This window comes from Andrographis paniculata, unplaced genomic scaffold (assembly GCF_009805555.1).
Source record: "Andrographis paniculata isolate CXL003 unplaced genomic scaffold, ASM980555v1 Contig71END, whole genome shotgun sequence".
Classification (NCBI taxonomy): domain Eukaryota; kingdom Viridiplantae; phylum Streptophyta; class Magnoliopsida; order Lamiales; family Acanthaceae; genus Andrographis; species Andrographis paniculata.
This window is the reverse complement of record NW_026137608.1, coordinates 2476305-2496950: the sequence shown is the minus strand read 5'-3', so window position 1 is coordinate 2496950 and position 20646 is coordinate 2476305. Positions and strand designations below refer to the sequence as shown.

Here is a 20646-nt window from a genome sequence, read left to right as displayed (position 1 = left end):
CTACAAAAGCAGTCTTACCAGTAGGTAAGACGACATGTATAGGTCCATTTTTAACAAGTTCAACATAAAAAAGAAGACCTCTATTTGCTACCATATGATCTGTTGCACCAGAGTCAACAATCCAACCACTAGACATAACTTAATTGCACAGTTGAATAGAGGACATACCTGCCATGTTGAACCGAGGAGAATCAGTCCCCTTTTTTTCTTCCAAAAGCCTGATTAATTCATCACAAACATCAGAAGTTAGAGACAATTTTGTAGAGGTTAAGCAAGTATCACCATCCACATTTTCAACAGATGAACTGTTGACAAATGCAGTGGCAGATTTGTTAATCTTAAAGCCTTGTTTCTTATCTGGATAGCCAATGAGCTGATAGCATCTTTCAATCAAGTGACCAGTTCTTCCACAATGTGAGCATTTGAGGTTTGGATTCTTTGCATTAGATTTTATAGATCTTTTTGCAATGAATGTACCAGTGTTTTTAGACAAAGTAGTATCACCACAGATTTTTTTGTGAGACTCCTCTTGACTTACTATATTAAAAGCTTCTTTGACTGATGGAGGTGGACTCATAGCAAGTATTGTACTTCTAACGACATAGAATCTATCACTTAGTCCCATGAGAAACTGTACTAAATGTTGAGTTTGCTCATACCTATCAAAAGAAGCTTTAGCACTACACACACAACGATCTACAGCTTTAATAGATGTTGCATGATCCCACAACTGTTTCAGATTGGTGTAATATGTGTTTACATTGTCATTTCCTTGTTTGCAATTAGCAATTTCTTTCAAAACTGCATATATAGTAGCTCCACTACTACTTTCATAGGTATTCTTGATGTCATTCCACATTTAAGAAGTTGTCTCGTAAAAAACAAGAGTTCTATAGATTGATTTATCAACAGAATTCAATAACCAGGACATGATTAGAGCATTGCACATACTCCATTTTTCAGCTATTCGGGATATGAAGGCATAGGAACCTTGCCTTCAACAAACTTAAGTTTATTCTTACTTTTTAGAGCAATTGTCATAGCTTTGTTCCAAATCACAAAATTTTCACAACCAATAACCACACATGAGATTAAAGAGGCATTTGCATAGTCTAAAGGATGAACATACATTGGATCATAGTGATTAGTAAGAACCAGCGGAAGGTTATTAGACATACCAGATGTAACTCTGTTGTGTTCACCCATCGAGAACAAACAAAGAAGAGCAACTTACTGATTCTTCTTCTAACTTCAAGTAGTAACACAGTAATTCCTGCAAACACAGAGAGATATAATAGGAGTTAACCTTTCTCTGATACCATGATAACAAACTAAAAAATGAGAAACAAACACTTCTATTATGAGGAGTAAGGAACACCTATACTCCAAATCTCAAATCTCATTTATAGAGTAAAAGTCTGGTGAACAAAAAAGGCGTTCCATAGAAAATGTACGCCACGATCTCAAAGGATCAAAGTCATAACAATCAACACATGAATCAACAGTTGAAGAAAGCACCATGTTCACACCGGAACACTTACAAACCTCAACAGTTGAATAAGAGAGAAGAAAAAACTGAAGGTTTAACAATACAACCAATATATGTAGCAATCTAGTAGTATCGATTGCCTCTTTGGTGCTTTTCTTTTATTCTCGTTCACCAGAATCACACAGCCTTAAGCCATTCCAAATTGAACCAACAACCTGCAGAGAGAGAAGAAGTGATAGAAAACTAGCAAAACAATGTGAGAGTAGTCAAGCAAGACGAATGAAGAGCAAATCGATACGGAGATCGATTCTAGTGCGAATGAGATGAGGCGGAGTGAAGCGTTTCAAATAACCGCGTGTAAAAGTGCACAAGTGAACGAACAGTGTATGGAAGAGTGAGTTATGAAGATAAAGTAGTTCGCTGTGCACTGTGTGTGGATGCAAGTGAATGAATGAAGTCGAAGATGATGGTGAATAGTGCACTGTGTGTGAGAGACGAAAGTGTATGATAGAGAAGTGAATATGGATTCGTACTAGGGCACAACGAGGAAGATGTGAAGTGAGAGTGAAAGTGTGTGTATATATTAAAGATATAGATATAGATATATATATATATGGATGAGATCCAAAAATTTGGGCCAAGCCCATCACCTGTGCGGCCCAAGAGGGGTAGCTTGTTAACAGCAATCGGTGGGATTTTGATCTCATCTACAACATTTCTGTTTGTTTCTCTTTCCTCTCCAATGACCTATTCGGACAACCCCTTCTCTCCTTTACTCTCCTGCTCGCCGCTACGGCTGAATTGCTCTGCCCAACATAATCTCTGCAAAATCTTCAAAAGAGAAATTCGTGATTTGCAGTTCCAATAGTGTGTGTATGATTTGAGCTTTCTCTTCCATTTGAAGGAGAGGAAGGAAGAAACTGGGAACAAAAGTATTTGTGCTGCGTTGTCCTCCAAAAATGATGGCTTCTTGCGATGATCAGGTTATTATTCGTTGAAATTTTATCCTGGGGCTTTTCTTTTCCGGTTGAACTTATGAGGTATAGGTACATTGATCATGAACCTCTTTTCTCAATTTCTGATTTTTATTAGATGTAATTTCTTTTTTGAAGAATTAGTAACTGCGCTCGTTGGTTTGATGGTATTTTCGTCGCTTTTTTCATTTGTGCAATATAGAAACTTTTAGGGTTTTTTATTTCAGAAAGCCAATAATGTGTGGTATATTTTTATTAATTTATTTTTGGCAAGGCTCTACATGGCTACACAAGTGCAGTGCATTTATATAAATATAGTGAAAGGTTTATAGTTTACTCTTAATCATGTTTACAGTAGGCTTACTGTGTGATTTGATATCTAAGACAAGACTTGTTCATTGATGACAAATGCAAGTTCCCTCGAATCTCATTCGACCTTGTTGCAGCAAGTGTTGAACCTGACCCCACCCCGAAGCAACTGAATTCCCTGCTGTCAGAGTCAGACCAACAACACTAAGTGATTCAACTTCAGCAGATGCTTGCCCGATCAAAACAAAAATCTTTCTCTTTTTCTTTTTCTTTATCCCAGTATAGTCAATTCTGACAAAACTTCAAAAATTTGTTTCAAAAATTCATTCTTTTTTTTTTGCTTTACTTTATCTCTCTCGATATAATCAATTCGGTCACAACTGCAAAAATTTATTTTCAAATATATTTATATTTATATCCATATAATTTAATTTAAAAAATAAATCACAAATAAAAAAATATATCAATATGTAGATATCATTTTGTATAGAATAAATTCTTTTATAATTTCAAAAAACTAAAAATAAAAAAATTTTAAATAGTTACTTGCACAGCAACAAAAAAAAAAAAAAATTTATTCAATTTTTGCCGCTTCCTTCACAAAAAAATTTATTTTCATATATATTTCTATTGTCCGATTTTTGCCCTTTTTTATTATTTGATTTTTGCTCCTTCCTCCCCACAAAATTTATTTTCATATATATATATATATATTTATATTTATATTTACTTTCATATAATTTTATTCCAAAAATAAATTACAAATAAAAAAAATCTATCAATATGTATATCATATTTTAGATATTAATTTTTTTATTGTACAAAAACTTAGAAACTAAAAAAAAAATTATAATTAAAAAGATATTTTAAACAAATCAAAAAATAAAATTTTGGATTGATTGTTTGCACAGCAATCTAAAAAACTTTTGTCCGATTTTTTTGCTCTTTCCTTCATGACGAGTTAATTTGTTGACACGGCTCCGGATCACCCGAATCCGAACTTAGACGGACCGATTGTAACCCGAACCCGGTCAAAGCTACTTGTTTGCTTAGAGGTTGTAATCGTTTGATCTTAATCAAAATGTGTGGTTTAGATTTGCTTGCCACTTAAGATGTGTGACTTAGATTAATTTTGTCATTTATTATATATACCCTTGTTTATTTTCTTGATGGACACACAACTTAGATGAGAACATTTTTGTGAGAGGGTTTACCTAGCTTTGGAGTGATTCCATCCGCCGAGAGGGCAAATCGATTCTTTGAGCTTCGAATGCAATTGCATGAGAGACAGAAGATGCATCGGTAGCCTCGGACAGTCCGTGGATTCTCGAAAGTGCTTGCTCGAGAGGAGTGATTACTTTTTTGGAATTCGACTTATCCTATTTATATTTCGATTTTGATTCGTCATTTGTAAGTTCCCGTATATATTAGATACTTGTCTTTCAAGTTTGATTCATGGAGACGATGCTAATCCATGTCATAAATTGGTATCAGAGCGGTTGTTGATTTGACCATAAGATTTCGTAGCTATCTTGTTCACAACATGTTCGATAATATGTCTCTATGTCCTGTTTGATCAAATTTGTGTTAGAACATAGGTTTAGTTAATGTTATTTGGAGATAGTTCATAGTTTCTGGAAATAGCCATTTCGTTATTGCAAAAATTTCCTCTCTAGTGGAAATGATAACTAGTTCCAATCCATTGTTAGTTGTCAAACATAAGTTGTGTTGTTGAATTTGTCTCTTAAGAAACACAAGTTGTAGTGATTTTTGGCCGGCACTAACAAGCTTTATTCGTAGTTTTCTAAGTGTTCTTAGACCTTGATTGAGTAATATGGTTGGTTTTGAGCTTAAACACATCAAATGATCATGGAATTAAGTGAATTGAGGGCTTAGAAGTGTTTTTTTGTGAGTTTTGTCGGTAAATCGTATTTTGGCCGTAACTTTTGCATACGAACTCCGATTTACTGTTGTGAGGTGGTTTCGAAATCGGCATCGAGTCCTCTATACAGTGAGCACCGCCTTGCTGTGTTGTGATCTCAAAATCTTCAAAAAAATCTTGGGTCCAACATTCTATTTTCTGTTTTGAGCAGTCGAATTGTTCGATTTACTGCTCTCAATTGGCTGGGAATTATTGAGTGATTCTTTTCTTTCATGTTAGATAAATCCTTGAAGTTGATTTTAATTTTTGGAATCGTGAGATTTGGTTTCGAATAGCTCTCCAAAATAGCGTTTGAATTTGGTTATAGTGCATTGCGTACTGTTTTTGAGGAGTGTGGCAAAAGTGCAATAAAAGAGCCAAGATGGTATTATAAATTAGAAAAAAGGCGCACTCTAAATATTAAGTAAAAACCTAGAGTATTAAAAAAAAAAAAAGAAAACAAAAAAACAAAAGAAAACAAAAAAAAAAAAAAAATTAGCAGCACATTATCTCTTCTTGTTATAGTGAATTGTCGATCATTTGGATAATCATACTTGAGAGTCACTAAACCAGTTTTGATGAAGTAGTTCTCTCCTTCTGTGGGGGTTCTTTTGAGTTAGGAGAGATTGTCATGATCAAATGATGTGCTAGGGATTTCGATTTTAGCTTGTTGCTTAATTGTGGAATAAGAACTTGTGTCAAATTTTCTTTACATTCTGCGATTATAGTTTAGTGTCGAATCCTCTAGTTTGTTTCCTAGTTGATGCGTCTTGTTTTTGTTCAAAATTACTTCTCCTTGAGTATTGCATTTGAAGGAAACTGTTTGAGGTATTTGCAAAACACTTCTTCTGTTTTGATTGTGGTTGTTTCTGATTTTCCTTTATGAGAGTTGTGAGAGAGAGTGAGAGCACTTACCTTTCGATATACATATATATAGTTTGTCATTGTTTGCAGGATGACCACTTTCGAACAATTGAAGGAGCTGTTGGAAGTGAGTATGCAACAATTGGAGGCCAAAATGGAAAAAACTTTATCCATGCAACAAAGGGCAACTTGGAATCATGTAGAGTACGCCGTGAATAAGAAAATAGAGGACCTCAATCACAGGTTGACATCTTTGGAGACGGCACAAACTGAGGTTCCTTCTGGAGTAGCTGATATTCGGAGTAGATATGATGCAGTTGAGGCTTCTCGTCATCGTGATGTGAGTCCTTCAATGTGGTCAGATGCACACAATAGTCGTAACTCAGAGCACTCATTCTATGAATGAGACCGAACTTATCATCGACGTGGTGAAGTGGATGACAATCTTTGTACCATTAGGATTACCCTTCCCACCTTAGGAGGATTAAGAGGAATTTTTGGATTGGACGATGAAGTGCGATATGGCATTTGACTACCATAATTACTCGGATGGCAAGAAATTCCGAATGGCGATTTGTGAATTCAGGGATTATGCATTGACTTGGTGGGAGAATGAGAGACGTATAGAGAACGGCATCAACGAAATCCGATTGATACTTGGCCCCGGTTGAAGGAAATCATGAGGAAGCGTTTTGTGCCACAAAGTTATGAACGAGATATGAATATCAAGTTGCAGTCATTGGTGCAAGGTTCGAAATCGGTGGAGGAATATTTTAAAGAATTAGAGATTTTGATGATGCAATTGGATATTGATGAGAGCGAGTCATTGACAGAAGCTCGGTTCATTAAGGGTTGAGGCGTGAAATAGCTGATACGGTTGAGCTGCACCGTTTTCGTTCTCTTCGGGAAGCTGTGGATTTGGCTATCAAACGCGATGAGCAGTTCAAGAGACCAACCTCAACCAGATTGTCATCTCAAAGAAGTTCCCAACCATTTATGTAGCTCTGGTTGTATCTTCTATCGGATCTAAAGGAATTGTTTTCGCTAAGCCTTTCGATTAAAATTTGGATAAAGACAAGTATAAAATAATTAATAAGAAGGATGAGGCTACGAAGTTCAAAGGAAAGGATTTTGGACATCAAAAACAAAAGATTGTAACGTGCTATAAGTGTCATGGACAAGGGCACTATGCAGGTCAATCCCCCAATAAACGAACCGTTATGATTTTGGAGAATGGCGAATGGGGATATGTCGATGATGGTGACAGCGATGAGGTAGTAGAGGCTGAAGCAGAGGCTGGAAGTGATGATGATGTTGAAGAAGTGTGCGATGAGGATCCATTAAGTTTAGTAGTCATGCGTGCCTTGACCTCTTTACCGCACGAAAATAAGGATGCGGAACAACGAGAAAATCTATTCCATTGTCATTGCAAGGTAGTGGGACATACTATATCCATGATAGTGGATTTTGGTAGTTGCACCAATGTTATTAGTTCCTATGTGGTCGAGAAGCTGAGTTTGAATACCACCCCTCACCCGAAACCATATAACCTGCATTGGATAGGCGATGAAGGAGCTGTCCGTGCCGATAGATGAACGATTGTTACCTTTTCGATTTGTGGTTTCAGTGATGATGTCCTTTGTGATGTGTGTCTCATGTGTCCCGTGAATGCATGCCACCTCCTTTTGGGACGATTATGGCAATTTGATAAATTTGTTCTGTACGACATATATAAGAATCAAATATCAAAAAATGAGATGAATAGTAAAAGTTAAATTCAATCCCCCGAACAAATACACCCTTAAGCGATATAGTAACAATACAAACTTAGATTAATATCCATTATTGGGTTTCAGAGAATTCATTACTACAGTACAACTCGGCCAATCATTTCTTTTTGACATCTTCATTATAAAATTATTTTCAAATTAATCATTAAAATACTTGCATAACATCAATCAATATCAAAATTTTTACATTTGAAATTGCTGGGGGTGACTTTACATTTGAGTCGTATTTTCTGGTAGCCAAAGCGGATTATCACGTCATTTTTTTTAAAAAAACCTTGAGTGAGTCGAAGTCATGTAATATTGACGACCTTTTACCGCCCCCACCCACAGTCAATCCAAAACAAAGTTCCCAAAACCATAGCCACGCTCGCAGCAGCTGACGGATCTCTCCATCTGCTACCCAACAATGGCGATTTCGAGGCCATCCGCAGCTCTGCTCTTTGCGATCTTAACCGCAACTGCGTTGGTGGAATCCAGCAGCGACAATAACCACGTGTTCTCGCCGTGCGGCGACGCCTCAGTGCAGAGATCCGATGGTTTCACTTTCGGGATCGCGTTCGCTGGGAGAGGATTCTTCTTCGCCAACAACTCAGTTCAGTTGTCTCCTTGCGATCGCCGCCTCTCGCTCTCCTCCAACAACGCTCAGGTCGCCGTTTTCCGCCCTAAGGTCGACGAGATCTCCCTGCTCACCATCAATACCTCCAATTTCTTCCCGGTAATGTTCAATCTACGATATTATGTAGTTGGGTTGTTAATTGGTGGAATGATGATTCGGAGCTTATCTGAAATTTCCTTTGGATTTTCGCCAATGGTAAATCAATTGGATTTTATTCATTTATTATTATTATTATTGTTGTTGTTGTTGTTTTTGTTTTTTCCCAACTTTCGGTTGCTTTACCGTTTAGGAGAGGAGGTTGTTAAGTGAGTTGTCATATGTAGAAAATTGGTGAATGAACTTACAACTGGTTATACTTTTGAATTTAGTTTAGTTACCAAATAGAACTTGGATGATAATGGAATCTTTTCGCATTCAATGTTGATTCTCCAGTTTAAAATAGAATTCAAGTGGTAGGAACTATGAACTAGAGTTTCATTGCGGAATCCTCTTACGTTCTTTATCAAAACCCTCGTATGAGACCGGCCAGGCTATATATGTTTTCAAATTGAATTCCTGCTTAACATTTTCCCCCTATGGGTCCTGTCCAGTTTTTCCTTTCTAAGCTTTCGGTCATGGTATGGAGGTTGGTGCTGCTAGCATTTAGCATTTGATAAGTTGTTGGCACCATGACACAGTCATGGTGATGTATGCTGGCTGGCTATATTGTCACTTTGTTCGTGTTCAGTCTGACCTATGCATAATTTGTATGCTTCTTTCCTGCTTAATTTTAGCCTGAAATATCAGATTCTGAGGTTAAATTGCTTGTAGAATGGAAAAGAAAATGTTCAACCAGGGTAAGATAATCGTTTATGTCCATTTTAATCATAGTAGAACCTCTTCAAATTGATACTTGTAAATTCATGACTTCTTTAAGATAATACTCATCTCCAGTTCTGACTTCAGCTAGTTGAAACATTAACAAATTTTGTTACGATAATAAGATTATATATTTTCATAAAAATGGAGTCCCATAATATAATTACTAATAAACGTAAACAAGCACAACTAAGAGAATTTAGTGCAATATGTCTCAATCTAGTTGGAGCTCATTTCGAACTTTTCTTTGCTCATTTGATCCGCCATTGTTTAATTGTCTATCACCATCATACATTGAATAGTTTTAGTAAAAGTACAATGAATAATCTTAATTATTAATTAGGAACACTGACATTATTCAATAGCTTTCATTAATATGATGTATAAAGAACATAAATTTTATATTAATTCAATTGATATGATGCGTGAATTTTTCCAAGAAAAAAGTACAATGCTTTTAATTTTTTTTATATATAATCAAACTTTAACCTTATTTACTTACATAAGGTGGGAAAGTTATGCTGTTGATATAGACCAAGATTAGCAGTCTTCAACTTCATTATTTGCATCTACACGTGGTAAAGAAGAGTAAGATCTTTCGCTATTAACATCTTAGTGTTGCAGGCAATTATTGATGGATTTATTTTATCTGGAACTTATAAATAGACCACTGTAGGATGAACTAGTTAATATTGTCGATCAATCAAGTGAATTCCAAGATCTAGGTGAGTCCACATTTTTCTTGACCAGCTCAACTGGCCAAGATTAATTTGGCTCAGTTGATATATATGGCAACAAGCTATCTATTAATTCTTGTGGAACCCTTCAAGCATGTCTTTTGAACATTAGCAATTAAAAATATTAGAGGTTGATGTGATGTTTTGAATGTAATATAAATTTGTAGTATGATATAAAAAAAGAAAAGTAATTTTTTGATGTGATATGTTTGGAGGGAAAAATGAATCTTAATAGTAAAAACCTATAGTAAAATCCACAAAAGAACACAACTTAGATGGTAATGCGACGGCCCAATTTTTCTGACCTGACTGTTTTGTTTTGTGCATGTGAGATTGTTTGAGGGTTCATATCCTTGCAAGCTTGCCCCTTGACTGATTTAAACGAGAAGCTGTGCATTGGGTATAAGGGTTGTGTTCATCATAATTATCTAAACGCTCTTGTTGGACCTGTCTTCGAGGTCCATTTCATTCGAGAAGCTTACATTTAATTTAGAGTTAACTTCAACACAAACAGGCTACCACAGGAAATTTAAACTTGCATTTTGATGGGTTGTGAGATTGATTGTTTGTATGATAATTAATGAGAAGCTCTTTGGTGATTTTAAGGGAACTGCACTAGTAGTACGATTGTAGATTCCGTGCTTACATATATGTTCACATGTTAAATAAACTTATTAACGAAACAAACTTGGTGCTGATAAATTGAATGTTGAATTTACTTCCAAGACTGTTGTTAGGATGAACGTGTACTGCTAATCGACTATAAATATTATGAAGACACTGACGGAACAACATTGCTGTTGTATAACTTGCTACTTCATTATATATAAGAAATTAACACCACAGCAAATTGTTGTTGTGTTAAATCCATTCCAGATGTTTTGATCCCTGTAAATAATATATTATATTTGGTGTAATGTTTGCAGGACTCCTATGGAGGTTATATGGTTGCATTTGCTGGGCGAAAATATGCTGCAAGATCGATCCCTGCTTTTGTTGCCAACAGTACTTACATTGTAACAAGTTTTACTCTGGTAAGGGTTTGTTTAGTCGACCCTTTAATTATTGTATTTACACAGTAATCAATATATATATATATGTATTTCCAGGTTCACGAGTTCAAGAAAGGAAGGCTTCAAAACTTGTACTGGAAAAGAGATGGGTGTGCCTCATGCTCGGGAAAATCAAACTTTGTGTGTCTTAACAAGCAAGATTGCGCAATTAGGACAAACAACTGCAAAAACCGAGGGGGGTCTGTGGATTGCAGCCTCGGAATCCAGCTGGCATTTTCGGGCACGGACAAGCATGAGTCGGTGTTCAATTCATGGTATGAGGTGCAGAACCTCCGGCAGTATTCTCTCTACGGCCTTTATGCCAGCCTCCGGGACTCCCTTACCTCTCAGTATAGCAGATTCCTCTAATATTCTCGGATATCCGTTTCTTCTTCTCCTGCACACCGGTAAGTATTTTGTGTTGCTCTCTTTCTCTCATTCTGTGCTCCATTGTGCATTAAATATAAGTTCTCGCGCTGAGTGTGTTTTCCAAAGTTCTTATTTGTTTATGTGTATTTAAACTTCTTCAGCTGATTGAGTTAGTGTGGTGTGGCATTTTTCCTCTGAAGTCATTTTTTTAATATTTATTTGGCAAGTTTTTACTTAATTTTTTTTTATTTTTCTTTGCATAAGATATTTGTGACCTTATTTGACTAAATGAAACACCAGCCGACTTAAAGAGTAACATTTTTTTTTTCTTTTAAAAGATCATTATAGATTGATGAACACGATTCAAGAGACAAGAAACCTCCATGAGGAAATTACCTAATGTTTTTATTCCAACTCTTTGATGGCAAGTTAAGAAGGCAGGCTACGTGTATGAAAGGCCAAATCCCCGTAACGGTAGAGCTGACAATTGATCGATTCGTGTTGGATTCGTGTAGGGTTGAATACTTTAAATCGGTTATAAAATTCAACTTTAATCCAATTCGTTTATTATTATAGCGGGTTTGTGATGATTCCTATACATAATTAGATCAAAATTCTTAATTCAAATTCAATTATTTTTTGTCTTGTTTTCGTATTATGTTAGTTTTTTGCTAGTTTAGTGTTATGTGCACAATAAATTAGGTTGAATTATTCAAAGTTGAACTTAGTTTAAATTAATATGTTGGTTAATTATTAAATTATAATTATTTTACATATATAATAAATGTATTAATTAATATTAATATATTATAATTGGATTGTCGTGACAAATTCGAGTTGAGAATCTCAATCATAACTGAGTTCGTGTCAACCGTATACATAATCGGGTTGAAACATTTGATCCAAATTCAATTATTTTATGTGGGGATCGTGTCATATTGTTGTGTCATGTCAGGTTTTGCCAGCTTTATATAGAGGTAGGGGCGAGCATTCGGTAGGTTCGATTCAAAGAGAACCAAACTTTCAATTTTTATTGGTTTTTGGTTTGTAAAAATTGAAATCGAAATTAAACCAAAGTTTTTGAAAATTGAATTGAAATGAACAGAATTAGTTCAGTTCAGTTCAGTTTAAAACCGAACAAACCGATTTTTTTTTTTTTTTTTTTTTTTTTTTTTTTTATAGATTGAACTCATTCAATTCCTTCACTATATCTATGTGTATTCTAGTCCCTAGAGACATTTGGCCATCTGAATAATTCACGAGTTTAAAAATGATAACAATTCATAATAAGCCAAGAAAATTAAAAATAACCACAACTCAAGCCTAATACAAAACAAAGAACAAATTAAACTGCATTCCGATAAAAAAAAAGTCAATAACATCAAATGCAATTTTCTACAATTCACTCATTCATCCCTGCATAAAAAGACAACATTAATAGGAGGTTATTTTACCTTAATATTAACTTTGAGAAGATTATATTATACTACTAAATAATAAAATAAAAAAGGTGATTCAATTTTTTTTAAAAAAAAAAACTAAAAATAAATATAATTTACCAGACCGGTTAGTTTTCTTAAAAGAAATGATCTTCACTTCTTTACATAATCATAAACTAGAAATGGTAGAAGCTAAAAAGAATGAATATACAATTTATGAAAATTAATTATATTTAAATGAGAATTAAAAGAAACGCTGATATCATATCATATTGATATTAATAATGAAACAACAATATAAATGAGAGGATTACCTTCTTCAATAGTTGCTACCACGTTGAGTATTTTAATATTTCTCAACCAATCTTCACTACAAACAAGGGCTTTAACTGTTTTAGGAGTTAATGAATTCCAAAAAAGGTCAATAACACCCCACACAAATTAAATATAGATTTGGAAACCACTGTAGAGATGGGGATAACTAAAATATCACGAGCTATTGAACTAAGAATATAAAATCTTTGAAAGTTCAACTTCCACCAACTTAACCCATCAAAATCAAGAAAAACAGCTTCCCTTGGCTCACTCAAATATTTTTTCTAGTTTAGATTTATTCTCAACACTTCCAACTACAAGTTCAAACTTTTTCAACCTTACCTCTGTGACAAGTATCGTTTCTTCCTTTACTCTTTCAAATCATGAGTTTCCATTGATATCAAACTTGATTCTCAAGATTGAGATTTGGGTTGAATAATTTTGTTATACTCATCAAACAAGTCATAAAAGATATCTCTGACTTTTTTCTTGAGTTGTAATCCACTGACTTCTTTATACATGTCTCATATGCGAATTTGATGACTCCAAATATGAGCATATTCTTAACTTGACAAAATTGTGTATTACTCAAATTTCTGTATAAAAACCATCATAATAACCCATTAATGGCATACATTATTGATCTATATCGCTTGGCATGATCCAAATTTCGTTGTTGAGATTATTAACGACTTTTGCCCTTTTTAAGCGGTAGTCTGGTGCCAGAAAAGCTAAGGCATACGCCACAAACGACAACCACCTCCGCTCACAAGCACCCATAATACCTCCTGGAAAAGACTAAGGCATGAGAGGCAAGCGGTAGCTTTCACCGCCCGCAAGCGACAGCCTCTCCCGCTTGTAAGCGACAGTCCAGACACCCACCGCTGCAGATTATCACTAGATTCCAACTAAGTGTTCCAACTGCAGCGGTACAGCCATTTCATTTCCAGCCAGCACAAGCGAGCCTAGCTGCGTTGATGCCCTCTAGCTTTCCGGCAAACGAGGAAGATTTAAGCCCTTGAAATTCAATGCAATCAAAGCGAGCGCCCTGAGAGTTATGGCCAGCAACTGCTTCAACAGAATAACTACTAGTAACCGCCTAACTGCCCAGCGGTTGGAACCGCCCATCAACTTATTGCAACTGTCCCGTTTCACCTGCTATAAATAGGGCCAGATATCTTTATGTATAGAGGATCGATACTTCAATTTTAGAGTACTTCTAGGAATTACTGCATTCCAGTTGTCTTCCTGTCTCCGAGAGCTCCAACCTTGTAAAGGAGTTCTCCACAGGAATGGCCAAGGGAGTAGGGATTCTCCCTTCTCCCTTGGCCAAGTCTTTACCGTTTTCTTAGATTAGATTACTGTTTTCTTTTACAGCTTTGTAGTTCTAGTCTTTCCAGCTTTAGTAGTAATTAATGAAATATCATTCATTTTTTAATACTCATTTCCTCCACACTTTATCCACACTTATATAAAGTTTGAATTTAAAGAATTTCATTTCACTGGTTTAGAGCATGAGAAGAATTGATTAATCTAAGTCTTGCTATGCGCCAGAAGCGGTTTCAAGGTAGTTCAATGTAGTTAAGTACGGGGGAGCCTTGTCAACCTGCTTAACTACTGTTCTGAATTCAATTTTGATTAAGAAAAGGAGGTAACAGAAGGGTAAAGCCATTAATGAGGCAAAAATTGGGGAAATTAATGGGGCATGGGTGGTGGTCTATTAGGTCACAGAGATTCCTAGTGACAGTAGAGTTTCTTTCTTATAATGTCTCGATTCTGGGTGTCATTGAAGTCTTGTTGTAAATCCCTTAAGGTCAAAATTTCAGTGTTATGAAGTCTTTATATTTCAATTTATATAATTACATCATCCCCTTCTAACCGTTTCCGTAATATACATATATTTTCGATAACACACTTGCATCGCTCGCTCATTACATCCAAGGAAATCTATCCATTTAGTAACGTACAAGTCAAACATAACACCTCTCTTTCACTCTATGTCGCTCATCTACATATATAATGTGACATCCGCTCATGTCACGTTCATTCGGTAACCGTTATTCATCTATGTCCCGTTCACTCGATTTCCGCTTCGCTCACGTCCCGATCCTCTGGTTACCGCTGGCACTTCATACTTCACCCTCATTTCGCTCGCTTCCGCTCATTCACTTTTACCGCTTTATTCACTGCTTTCAATATATTAGAAATTTTGGATCCGCTGCAAACGGATCCATTCCTGCATTTTTTGCCGTTTTTTCAAAATCTTCACCTGTGAAATTTATGACTTAAAATCCTTGTGTTCGACCTAAAAACTCACTAGTAAAAAGAGTATAAATAATTGTGATAACTACTCAGGGTCTACAACCACATGATTTACTATATTTGATCACTTTTCTATAAACATCACTCACTGATTTTCGAATATAAATTCCCTGTGGATTTGTAACAAACTACGAAATAACAAATTTTAGTTATCAAAATTCAAGATAAGCTAACTTGTATTGTGGATCAAGAACGACTACAATGATAAATCAGAACATTGATTTTATCTGGATTGCCCCAATATTTATTATATTTGGCCTTCATTTTTATAGGCATAGCAACAAAATTATGATTTTAATGTGATTTCCATTGTTGCAACATTCCTTCAACCTTACATATCTCAAGGAAAAGCTTGTTGGAAGTCACATAAAGAGATTCAGACACCCTACAAGTAAGCTTATAAAAGTACTCAAGAAATTCTACCAATGGTCTCACATTATTAGATTTAAGCTCAACCAAATAAACTCGATCTTGCCTAACAAATCGCTCAAATGCATTTTGGAACTTTTGGGCAGTTTGTAACATCAAATATGTGGAGTTCCATCTAGTACAAACATCAAGGCATAACAATGTCTTGCTTTCAATCCGTTCAACTTCAACACATCTTTTAAACTTCTCCAATCTTGTTGGTGATTGGCGATGAACCTCACTGCATCTCGAACACAAACCATACATTGATTGAACTCTTTCAAACCATCATTAACAATCAATGTTAGCAACACATCGCATGTGAAGAAACTTACCTTTAACTATTCCACCCTTCTAATTCAAAATTTGTCTTTTCAAGTACTTAACAACAACATCATTGGATACATTATCCACGGTGTTATAAATTGTTTTTATACAATTCCCAATCGCTTAAACAAGTTTCTATAAGCATCTTAATATCATCACCCTTCTGACTTGTAATAGAACAAAAAATTAAAATAAAAAAAATTCTCAGGATCCAATTTTCATCAACATAGTGTTTTGTTACAACTATATAATTACATTGTTGAATAAAATTCCACGTATCCGTTGTTAGAGCAACCCTTATACATGTCCTTTTAAACAAGTTTTTCAACTTAGATTTTTCAACATAAAAAAAAAGAAAACAATCTCTATTTACTGTAAAGCGGGTAAGGATACGAAATCTAGGACATACAATATACATGAAATGTTTAAACCTTTCATTCTCTATGAATTCAAAAGGCAATTCATCCACAATCACCATAAAAGTCAATGTTTTTCTTTTCACTTATTCATCAAATTTCCAAGAACTAAGTTTGTCCTCTTCATCAGTATTTCCTACAAGAAGAGATTGGTTTGATTTTATCCTAGGATTTTTCTTATCATATTTTCGGATATAAGCTTTCGATGAGCTTATCCCATTGCCTTTTGAATTTGAAGCATATTGTTTACCACAATATTTGCACCTGCATCTTTCCTCCCTATTATTTGTCTTGAATTTAATGAAATGGTTCCACATATCAGACAGTGAAGCAATTGTTTTCCTTTTTAATGATTGCATTTCATTTGATGATTGTAGTGGAACACGCTTCGAAGAAGAACTAATAGACCTACCAATGTTTGTTCTTGGGCAAGTTGAGGTATTGTTGACCATTAGATTTGGGGATCCAACATTCTCGCATAGTTCTTCTGAAGTTCCATTTTAGATGAACTCATAATATGAAAATAGAAATAAAATAATAAATAATAGTTTGTTTAGTTAAAAATTATAAAAATAAAATAAAATTAAAATAATAAAAACATGAATGAATTCAAGATTAAAGAACATGGCTATCGGCAAAAAAAAATAAAGTAGTAATTGTGCATTTGTGTTGTTAATTAAATTAAATAACTTAAAAGATGCCTCTTTTCGGTTTCGAAACAATATTGGCAACTAGAAGTCTGGAACCAACTCTAGACGTCGTCTTGCTTTCCTTCAGAGGAAAGAGAAGTAGATAACACCGCCGATTCGTGAAGAATTCCACCGACCCGTCGATCTCCTCTGCCTCCACTTTGTGCAGAAGTTTTCTCTTCCTCCACTTTGTGCGGAAGTTTGAGAATTAGAGAAGAGCTGCTAGAAAAAGGGATAATTCAATGAATTTAGGGCGAGGTTCCGAGGGAAGTAGTCGATGAATCAAATGTGAGAAGCGAGATTAAGAATAGCGGGTGCGAGCAGAGAGGCTGAAAAAAAGTTGTTTGTTGTTGATGATTGAGAAAATTAGGGTTCCAATTTCCAAATTGGTGAGGACGTGAGGTTCAAATACAATTATACAAATAATCAAAATTCAAACATTATAATTATAATATATATAATATTTAAATTTTATTTTATTTAAAGTTCTGTTTTTCCGGTTTGTTCGGTTTGAAAATTGAAAATCATAACAAAACCGAAACCAAAATTTATAAATTCAATTTTGGACCGAACCAAATCAATTAATCAAACAGACCAAACCGAACAGTCTAAACCGAAAAAAAAAATTCGGTTTTTTCGGTTTGGACCGGCCAATGCTCACCCCTGCATAGAGGCACTGGCCAAAGCATTAAAAAAATTATTAACACAATTTTTTACAGATGAGAGAATATTGTACACTTTATGTTTGCTTATTTTACTCAATTTGCTTGGGAAGTGATTGTAAAGTGTTAACAATCTCGATTGATCTTGGAACGAACGTAATAGGGTCGGTTGCCATGCGAATCCCATGTAACAAGGTTGGAAAAACACCTTTGAACCATTTAAGTATGAATATCATCTACTTACCCAACTCGCAAATATTTAAATCAAGATCCAATGATGAACTTAAAGATTTGCATCTCTCTTTTTAATGAAAGTTCTAGTCTTGATGTATGTCTAGATTATGAGAGAATGAAGGAGTTGATTCAAAGATCATTTCACATACAAGGAGTAGTGGAAAAATGCTGCAATGTAGTTCCTAGATTATGCTTTAATTGATGGAAACAACTATGCATGAAATGAAGCTGAGAAGATATACGTGGATCAGGACTTGGGATGATCTCAAAAGGTTATATAAAACAACACAAGCTTGAGGACCGAACAATACAAGTGATCCACACAAAAGGGTATAGAAAACAACGCAAGCTCGAGGGCCGAACAACACAAGTGATCACAATGTGGATCACTTGGCACACTCTTATGACTCACCTACCATCCAGAATTTCATATTATTCCTAGTACCAAAGTTGAAAATATTCAAAAACTTGACAATAGAAAAGATGTTGTGCAAGTTAATACTATCAAAAGCCCGTAAAAGCAATATGTGCTACGAAAGAATCGTCGAAATAGGGAAACTAACAACTTTTTTTTGTGTCAAGGTAAATGATACTATGCCTTCGAGTGTCCAAATAATAGAGCCATGATTTTGACTAATCCGGGGAAGTTGTCACCAATGATGAAAGAGGCAAGGAAGGTGAACAAATGACTGAATTGGAAAAAAGCTTGACATTGAGGAGTAAGGATAGTGAACCTTACAAGATCATAGTGGTAACTTTGCGATCACTCAGCATATTTTTAGAAGGAAGAACCAACCCATATGCAAAGATGAAATATTTTCCAAAGTTGTTGATTAAACGACAATATTTACAACATGTTAATTAACAGTGGGAGTTTCACGAATGTGGTTAGATATTATTGGTGAAAAAGTTGAATTATGACAACTGTGACTTTTCCGATATTAGTGGCTGACCAATAATGAAATATTACATATGAATAAGCAAATGGGCCTTTCAAATTTATCGTTGTTTTGAGTAGATAGTATATGATGTGGCGTCAATGTTGACCTATCACATATTCTTATAAGGCCTTGAAATTTCAATCATGAGGTCATATACTTTTGGAGGGAAAATATCTTTATCTTTGTACATGTTAGGCAGAAAGGTCACTTTGACTTATCTTATTCCACAAGTCCTAAGGAATCAAAAATTGACACAAATGAGTATGCTAAATAAATGATGACTAGGAAAAATCTTACAAATTTAGCGATAATTTAATCACTATTGATTGACAAATGTTTTGTGGCAACATCATCTACAACTACATTGGTGCAACACCAATGAGCGACGCTCTTTAAAAAAATAAATAAATAAAAGAGAAGGGTAAGTACCTACTGGATATACTCTTTTATGATTAGACTTATTGGGGGTGATAGAGTTTATATATTGTTATATAAGTTTCATTCTACACATTTTGATTTACAATCTAACTTGCCTCTAGAACTTTATATTTTTTCTTTGAATCACCAAGTAAGTTATCCCTATTTCATGGTGTTGAACCTCACATGGATTGTATATCCGACATTCAATTACCTATTGGCGAACATATAAGCCAATCCTAATCAAATAAATGAAAGACAAAAACAAGTTCAAGACCTATAAGATAAAGATTTGGTGCGCGATACCTAGTCTCTATTTTATGCCCATACTTAAGTGGGGCATGTTTGTAGATTGTAGGGAAATAAATAGAATTACCATTAAGTGGAATATACATCATCTTCCTAGAATAAGTGATATGCTTGACAAACTTTATGAAACTACAATAGTTTATCATAAAAGTACCATCTCATAAGATTGTGTGAGGTAATTAATGAAAATTTACTTTCAAAATCCAGTTAAATTGGGATGGGTGGACCATTATACCTTTTTATTTAACTAATGCTCTTGGTACAAGAATGGTGAGCCATTTTCTTAGATCTAAACAAGTTAATATGACTTACTTCGTCAACATCTTGAACAATAGAAAGAATTAAAACACAAATATTGAGCGACCTAAGGAATTATTGATTATAATAATAATAATAATAATAATAATAATAATAATAATAATAATAATAATAAAAATAATAATACACTAACGTTGATTGATAGTCATGTCATGCAGTGCAATTATAGTTGGAAAAATTGGACTATCCTAGTATTTTGTGTAGGGCCAGACTGATACAATTTTGAAAATGGGCTAGGTTGGTTAGAATGGTTCAAACTAGAGACCGAATCCTAGACTAATCATGGCAAAGTTCAAAACCGGGTTGGACCTAGTTCGGCTGATATTTTTTTTACTCTTTTTAAAGGATATTTTGAGCTTTTAATTTTTTTAAACACATGAAAAGATGACAACAAGACTGGGACAATGGAGTGAATGAATGTTGAATAATGGGCAAAATTACAGTTACGAAAGCATTTTCACATGGCCATCTGATCACAGAGTTGTGTCATGTAGCGGGAATGGAGATCCCGACGGAGCAACCTCTAATAGAACTTGCGCCTCAGTCGCCACTTCCATCTCACTGACGATGGCTGGCATCAATGAAATTCCCGCCTATGCCAAAAAAAAAAAAAAAAACATCAGCCACCGGTCAAGTTGGGCAGCCAAGGAAGACGAAGGCTAGAAAAGCTGAATCCCCCGCTTGATTTTCCTTTCTCTTGGCAACGGAGTCCGATGAAGTAGCCATGATATCACAACCATCTACAGCCTCCGTGAAGGGAAAAAAAAATAAAAAAAAAAACATCAGAAAAGGACAACGCGAGCAAAATTGTAGAGCTAGCCACCCGCGAGACAAAATGAATTGTTTTGACGGAATCATCACCCCAGTCAT

General features: G+C 35.0%; 1 protein-coding gene across 1 annotated transcript; it reads left to right on the top strand.

Annotated features, from left to right (window-relative positions):
• Nucleotides 1–7647: 7647 nt before the first annotated feature.
• Nucleotides 7648–11538, top strand: LOC127265002 (uncharacterized). Its single transcript, XM_051294636.1, has 4 exons — nucleotides 7648–8062; nucleotides 10485–10592; nucleotides 10668–11017; nucleotides 11318–11538. Exons 1-3 carry the CDS (start codon nucleotides 7754–7756, stop codon nucleotides 10977–10979), a joined length of 729 nt encoding a protein of 242 aa, XP_051150593.1. The 5' UTR covers nucleotides 7648–7753; the 3' UTR covers nucleotides 10980–11017; nucleotides 11318–11538.
• Nucleotides 11539–20646: the final 9108 nt, after the last annotated feature.

Bases quoted from the DNA above. Each gene is read 5' to 3' on its own strand.
- LOC127265002 (XM_051294636.1), top strand. From the start codon at position 7,754: ATGGCGATTTCGAGGCCATCCGCAGCTCTGCTCTTTGCGATCTTAACC. The intron at 8,063-10,484 runs GTAATGTTCAAT...TAATGTTTGCAG, and splicing joins ATACCTCCAATTTCTTCCCG to GACTCCTATGGAGGTTATAT. The intron at 10,593-10,667 runs GTAAGGGTTTGT...ATGTATTTCCAG, and splicing joins TTGTAACAAGTTTTACTCTG to GTTCACGAGTTCAAGAAAGG.